Source organism: Lontra canadensis, unplaced genomic scaffold, assembly GCF_010015895.1.
Source record: "Lontra canadensis isolate GAN:19392208 unplaced genomic scaffold, GSC_riverotter_1.0 scaffold54, whole genome shotgun sequence".
Classification (NCBI taxonomy): domain Eukaryota; kingdom Metazoa; phylum Chordata; class Mammalia; order Carnivora; family Mustelidae; genus Lontra; species Lontra canadensis.
Genome location: NW_022631048.1, coordinates 12,720,930 through 12,728,059, shown reverse-complemented (window position 1 = coordinate 12,728,059; position 7,130 = coordinate 12,720,930). Strand labels below are relative to the sequence as shown.

The following is a 7,130-nucleotide window of genomic DNA, read 5'->3' as shown; positions in this document are numbered from 1 at the left end:
AATAACCCCCGAGACATCCAAGGATACCCAAGAATTACACAAGAAAAAAGCTCCTGATAGAAATTTAGACTGATGGGGTGCCTGGGCGGCTCAGTTGTTTGCACGTCTGACTCTTGGTTTTGGGCTCAGGGTTGTGAGATTGAGCCTCGTGTCCGGCTCTGAGCTCAGCGGGGAGCCTGCTTGAGACTCTCTTTTCCTCCGACAGCCCCCGCCCAGTACCTCTTGGTCTCTCTAAAATAAATAAATCTTAAAAAAAAAATTTTTTTTTGGTCTGAACCAGGAAGTCAGAGGAAGAAGCCTGGGGTCTGGGCTCCATGGTGCAGCCCCGGCCCCGTCTCTTCATGGACCGAGTCCCGCTCTTCTCTGGAAGACAGGGACACAGTCAGTCTCTGGAGGCTTCGGTGACACTGGGGGGCTTGGCTCCAGCCCTGGGGGGGAAGCTGTCCCTTTCCTTCCACCCTTCCTCCTGGGAAAGGCCGTGATGTGTGCAGGTCCGTGGCTGGAGGACTTCTGCCTGCAGAGGGAGAAGCAAATCAGGGCTTTGCCCCACTGAAAACTGGCCAGGGGTGCCTCCCTTCCTCTCCCTGGGCCTTGGTTTCCCCCTTTGAAAACTAGCCGTGGTGGGGGTTGGCCTTGCCCAGCCGATCTCTCCAGCTGTCCCTGGGGCTGTTCAGGAGGAGCCCGCGAACGGCTGGGCAGGGAGATGCCCCTTGAACAAAACAAGCCGGCTGTGCACTCCCGGTTAGAATTGCACTTTGGCTCCCGGTGGGAGCCGGAAAGGCACAAACACAGTCGGAAACCTGGACCAGCAACCCTCCCTCCGCCCACCATTTGCGCAGGCCCTCGGACGCAGGAGCAAAACAAACTCCCCCCCCCCCCCCCCCCAAACTTATTTTGAACACCAGCGGCCAGCACGCAGCGCCGGCAATCATTAACCCCGCGTTCAGGGGGAGGGGAGGGCGGTCGGCACCCTTTATAAGGCGCGCGCGGCTCCCAGCGAGTATCGGAGCCTCGAGCGTCTGGCATCGGCTGCCTCTCCAGCACAGGCTACTTGGCCACCGCTCGCTCGCCAGGTCCCGCCAGCACCGGCCTCTGTCCGCCGCCCCTGATCCACGATGCTTGAGCTCCCCGCTGCCTGCGCCTGGCCGCTTCTGCTCCTGCTGGCCACCCAGCCGGGGACGACGGCGGGCGCCCCCCAGCCATGGCACTGCGCGCCCTGCTCCGCGGAGAAGCTCGCGCTTTGCCCTCCGGTACCCGACTCGTGCGCTGAGGCCGCCCCGCCCGCCAGCTGCGGCTGCTGCCCGATGTGCGCCCTGCCACAGGGCGCCGCCTGCGGGGTGGTCACTGCACGCTGTGCCACGGGCCTCAGCTGCCGAGCGCGGCCAGATGAGCCCCGGCCGCTGCACGCGCTCATCCGAGGCCAAGGCGTCTGCGGGCCCAGCGATCCCGAAGCAGGTAGGACCGTAGGCCCCACGGGGTCTCCCCGCCGCCCCCTCCCCCGTGCCCGCCCCAGACGGATTGCGGGGGGAGGGATAACCAGTGTGGAGCAAACCCACCCAAGTCCAAGCTTGGAGGGGAAAAGATCGTCGGTCACCTAGATGAGCCCCATCTTTTCATGGTCCTGCAGGGGCAGGTGCCCAGGAGAGGGGAGGTGAGGCGGGAGGGCTCACACAACTTGGTGGGAGAGTTGGGGAGAGGGCCCAGATGCCTGAGAGAAGAGGGAGGCCCAGGGGCTTCCTTGGCAGTCCTTGGGCCATGGGGGCCGGCCCTCCTTTCTGCTGCTGAGTGGGTGGCCCCAGAGGGCTGAGCCTCTGGGAAGGCCTGGGATGGGGATTCCTCCTGCCCCAGGGCAAGCGTTTGGAATGTCATTTGTAATGGACTCTTGTGGAGACAGCCCGAGTTTGTCAACTGTTTACAGAGCGTGTGTGAGCAGAGCCTGTAAACTTCACTTGCATTCATGCCAGAGAAAAACAGTGTTTGGTGTGCGTGCTTCCCCTAAGGACCTGACAGTCAGACCTTTGCTGAGATGCACAGGGATTAACTTGTAGTGGGAAGAAGGGGAAATACCTCTCCCTCCACCCGTTCTCCTTACCTCCCCATCCGGGCCAGTGGCTGCCCTGTCCTGCGTCCTTGTGGGAGGAATCCCGTCGTCCTGTGTCCTAGTAGGGAATCTGCCAGACAGCGTGACCCTTGCAAGGAGGGGCACAGGGTTCCTACTGGTTCTCTGTCTTCAGAGTCAGTAAAATGTGGTCATCTTCAGTGGTCCTTAAAGGAGTTGGATCCCCAGGACCCCTCAGGAAAGCCCGCTGTCTGTGACTCTGTCCACACACCAAATGCAAACGTATGTGCAAGTGGCTTCACTTTCCTGCTACTTTAGGAGCAAACACACAGGGTACCCTCCTCCCCTCCCCCCGCCCCCAGCTTGCAAAATTGCTGTTGGGTCACTGGATTACCCCCCGGACACTGTCCGAAGCTCTGTTGAAGGTCAAGTGGGCCTCACCCAGGGTCCACAGGACCACCCTTCTAGCCCCGCCTGGATTCTCGGGAGAGGAAGCCGCTCCCAGGGGTCAGGTGCAGAAGCTCGGGGAAGGCTCACGGGGTCTGCCATGCTGTCTTTATCAGATGCCAAGGAGTCGTCGGAGAGCTCTGAGATCACCCAGGAGCAGCTCCTGGAGAATTTCCATCTGATGGCGCCGTCTGAGGAGGACACGCCTATCCTCTGGAACACAGTCAGTACCTACAAGACCATGAGGTCTGGGTATGCCTCGGACACAGACTCCGACAAGTTGAAGGTGAGGGCTTCCCCGGGTCCGGAAGGCGTGGGGGTGAACGCCTTCCTCCCCGAGGCCTGACAGACCTTTTCCACGTCCGCCTTGAGCAGCTTTTCCCGCAGGGGCTTTGAAGAGGGGGGCCTGTGTGGTGCAAAGCCAGCCCCGCCACGGTGCGGCTTCAGACACGAGTCTGTCGGCCCCAAAGCTCCCCTAGGCCCCTGCTCCCCCATTTCTCAAAATGGTTCCTACGTCTGCATAACGTGACACTTATGACTGGAACCGTTTGACAGTGTAGTTCTGTGGCACTAATTCTGCAGGCATCGCTGCCATCCGTCTCCAGAACTGTTTCATCTCTCACCCTGAGACTCTGTCCCCAGTAACCGCTGATTCCGCGGTCTCCTGCGCGTCGACCCATCTTTTTAATCCTACCACTTGAGGGCGACCGAGAATCAAAGTTGCGGAGATGGGCGCGGCGTGTGAGGGAAAAGAGAGAAAATGGTCCCCCCAAGCATGAGCCCGGGAACAGTAGGGGTCTGACCCGTTTCCCGGACACTTCAGGGTTTTGTCTGCGCGTGGTGTCCGACGGGGAAAAGTTCATCCTCATCTCCAAGCTGGATGGATGCCTTAATCCTTGCTTCATCTGGCTTCTGTGACCTAATGGCATAGAGGAAAGAGGTTCACAGTCAAAGTCTCTGCTGCTGGAAGGTCTGGGTCGTCCTCACCGTCAGACTGCTGTCAGACAGGGCAGAGGCGGAGAGGAGCACCCGGGGGATGGGGAGCGCCGGTCTCCCTGTAGGTGTTCAGCCAACGTTCGGGGCGGGTAGGTGTGCCCCCCACGCATCTCAACAGCTCCTGCAGACACTAACTCCCTCCTCACCTCCCGGGCAGGTCTGACCCGCCCCCAGAGCCCCCATGGAACCTCTCCCGCCAGTCCTGTTCAGGAGGACAGTTCACTTATCCTTGTCATTTATCACAATGTCGAACACTCTTCCAGGAGCCGTGCCGGCGAGAGCTCCACAGGATACTGGCACAACTGGCCGAGGAACACCAGTCGCCCAGACATCTTAACAATTTCTACCTGCCCAACTGCAACAAGAACGGGTTCTATCACAGCAGACAGGTGCGCACCCTGCCTGGGCATCCTCGTGGGGACGGCCCCCGCTGGCCCATCCCTGCAAGGCCACCCTTGCCTCCAACAGGGCATCCAGTCCCAAATACGCACCGTAAAGCCCCCAGCTGACCATATTAAGTAAGGGCCACCCCTCTGGGGTCACGGACTGGCAGCCCCTGGGAGCCTGAAGACCAGCTCAGTGGTGATGGCCAGCAGGGGACCCACCCTTTGCTTGGCCAGGGCTCTGGGTTCAAGTGTGACCTTGCTGCTCGGCAAGCCTGAGCAGGTGGGTGGGTGGTCAGTCCCTCATGCTCCAGGTGTTTCCCGTCTGTCCCACCAGAGGAAGGGGGTAGGTCGTCTTAGGAAAGCGAGTGTCTCCTTGGACCTCTGTAGTGCTCTCTCCCCACGGAAGCAAACGGTCCGCTCAGTGGAACATAGCAGCGTTTCCAGCCCGGCAGATAATGAGAGAGATCGAAGCCAAACCAAACACTTAATTTTGAGGTGTTCTTTAGGACTCAGTAAAACGCGGGGTCTGGGGATGTGTATAGCCAGGGGAGGAGGACAGGTAGAGGACGTGGTTTCCTGAGGAGGAGTCTGCTTGGGAGTCCGAGGTGACGGCGGCCACACACGGGGCATGCTCCCTCCCTGCTGTCGGGGCCACAAGCCGGACAGCTGTGCTCACACGAGGCCGTTTAACACATGCACGATGTCCTATCAACTGGACCCGCGGCCTTCGTCTCTAGTTTACGGGCAGAACGGGGGAGGGGAGGCTGGCACGTTGGGCATGCCCTTCACGGCCAAGGTCACTGTGGCCCCGAGCTCCGCCTCCTCCAGCTCCATGGGGCTGCTCCTGACCGTGCGCTCTGTCTTGCCTCTGCAGTGCCGGACCGCCACGGACGGCCAGCGGGGACTCTGCTGGTGTGTCTATCCCTGGAGTGGGGAGAGGATCCCGGGGTCTGTGGAAGTCAGAGGCGACCCCAACTGCAATCAGTATTTTGCCGCGCACAGCTGAGAGCACGTCCTCTCCTCCGTCCCTTCACAGGAAATATTTAAGTACATAGCGTATTTATAGTCTGGAAATCATACACACTTGTCTATATATATGTATATGTGTGGAACCACTTTTATACGCCGCCTGCTGGTGGACACCTAAATCTGTAGCTTATTTATTCGCTGTACATGTATTTTTCCGACACAGCCTGTGTGCTGTGTTTTTCTGTAAATCATGAAACCTGTCATGTCGCACCGGGTGTAAATACTTGATTTGTAGCTCCTCGAAGCTCCTTGTTTCCGGTTCTAAAGAGCAGGGGGCAATAAAGCCTGGAAAATGCAAACCTGAAATGCGTAGCAGGTGCATTTTTTTCAAGTGACTTAACAGGAGGCTGAAGGAGGGCTCCCTCCGCAGCCCCGATCCGAGTCTGTGTAAACGCACAGGGAGAGTCAGGTGGGGAGGCCGGGACCGGAGTGGGACGTGGCCATGGGGCTGGGAGTTCCTGTCGAGCTGGCTGTGTCGTCCGACCCGCCTGCACGGTACAGATGTAATGAGAATAAATGCCCCTCCCCCCCGGGAAGATGGTGGCTGCCATGGACGGGGACTGAATGTTCCCTCCCTGTTTCTGAAGTCCCTCTCATGAACCTCCTTCTCACGCAGCTTTGGGGTTCCAGTCCCGATTTACCATAGGACTCAGCAATTCCATTTCTAGAGATATATCCAAGATACGTGAAACGTATGTCCGTTCAAAAGCTCGTGCACGAGGTTATGTTCTAGATGCATTATTTGTAATGGCAAAAAGGTGGACCCGTCCAAACGCTCATCAGTGGATGAAGGGATAAACACCATATCGTGTCTCCATCCACGAAAAGACTACCCGGCCATGAAAAGGACTGACATGTGCTCCAACACGGAGGGATCTTTAAAAGAGTCTGCTTGGCGAACCAGCCCTGTCATAAACGACGTCGCACTCTGTGAAGCTGTGAACGCCCAGATTAGGGAAAGCTGCAAGGACGGACTGGAGGGAGGGGTGGCTTAGGGAACGGGGGCTGGCGGGCGACAGCTCATGGGTACGGGGGTTCTTACTCGGTGGTGGAAATGTTCTGAACCTGAGTGAGGACGATGCCCCATGTCTGTGAAGACATTCAAAGCCACAGACTTGCACACTTTCAATGGGGCCATTGCATGGTATGGGGAGTCTATCTCAACAAAGCAGTTAAAAAAAGATTTTCTGGGGGCAGAGGTGATGCTGGATTCCAGGAGAAGGCGCAGGAGCCGGAAGACCAGGTGGGAGTTTCCTGGAGAACTAGTGACACTTGGAGTCACCTGTGCCCCACCCCCAACCCCTTGGACTCCCGCCTCTGTCCTGATGACTTTGAACCCTTCTGATCAGCTGCAAGGATTCATCACAATCCCCGGCTGAGAGCGCACACCCACTCCCACTATGGGTCTGCATTTGGCTCGCTTATTATTTGTTCTATTTTTAGTAATGCGCTGAGGACTCATGTCATTAGTTACGTTTGCTCTGTTTGTAGAGTTTCTAACATTAAGTTATTGTGTAGGCGTGGAATGAACTCAAGTTGGAAAGGGCATAATACCTTTTATATGAACGGTGGGATTTGATTTAGTAACAATTTCCTTGGGATTTTTATACTGATGAGCACCATAGGTGGGTATATTGCCTTTTTGTCTCTGTGGGTTTGGCTATGGAGTTACACTGCTCCTGTAGGACGAATCGAGGTCTTCTATAGCTTCTTAAAAAGTCCTTGTTGATTGGGAGGCTCTGTTCCTCAGTCATTTCGTAGGGCTCGTGAGACTGTTTGGACGTGATGTTTTCTTGGTGGGAGTATCCTAAACATTCCTTCAACTGTTGTCACAATTACAAGAATCTGCAGGCTTTTGATTTGTTCTTCAAAATTACAACTTCTATGGAATTTTAGGTTTTACTTAGGCTTTCAAAGTCAATGGTACACAGTTTTGATAGTGTTTTCTGATAATCCGTAGAGTTTCTGCTTTATCTCCTCTGTTCCCTTTCTCTCATAATGTTAGCTGTGACTGCTCATTCTTGACAGTCTTTTTAAAGGTGTTTCCCTCTTTTGTTGGGTGTTTCAAAGAAACGTTGGCTGCGTTGAGCTCATGTCTTCTCGGAGACGGCTTTCCACTCCTCTCCTTACGACCTCTTTGCTTGTGTGGTCCCTGGGTTTGCTCTAAGCACCACAGGTAGTCATGTAGCTGGTTTTCAGCCCCTCTTTACCTG

General features: G+C 56.5%; 1 protein-coding gene across 1 annotated transcript; it reads left to right on the top strand.

Annotated features, from left to right (window-relative positions):
- The first annotated feature begins 1,024 nt into the window (after nt 1-1,024).
- Nucleotides 1,025-5,223, top strand: IGFBP1 (insulin like growth factor binding protein 1). Its single transcript, XM_032875025.1, has 4 exons — nt 1,025-1,455; nt 2,623-2,792; nt 3,766-3,891; nt 4,763-5,223. Exons 1-4 carry the CDS (start codon nt 1,116-1,118, stop codon nt 4,892-4,894), a joined length of 768 nt encoding a protein of 255 aa, XP_032730916.1. The 5' UTR covers nt 1,025-1,115; the 3' UTR covers nt 4,895-5,223.
- The last annotated feature ends 1,907 nt before the right edge of the window (nt 5,224-7,130 follow it).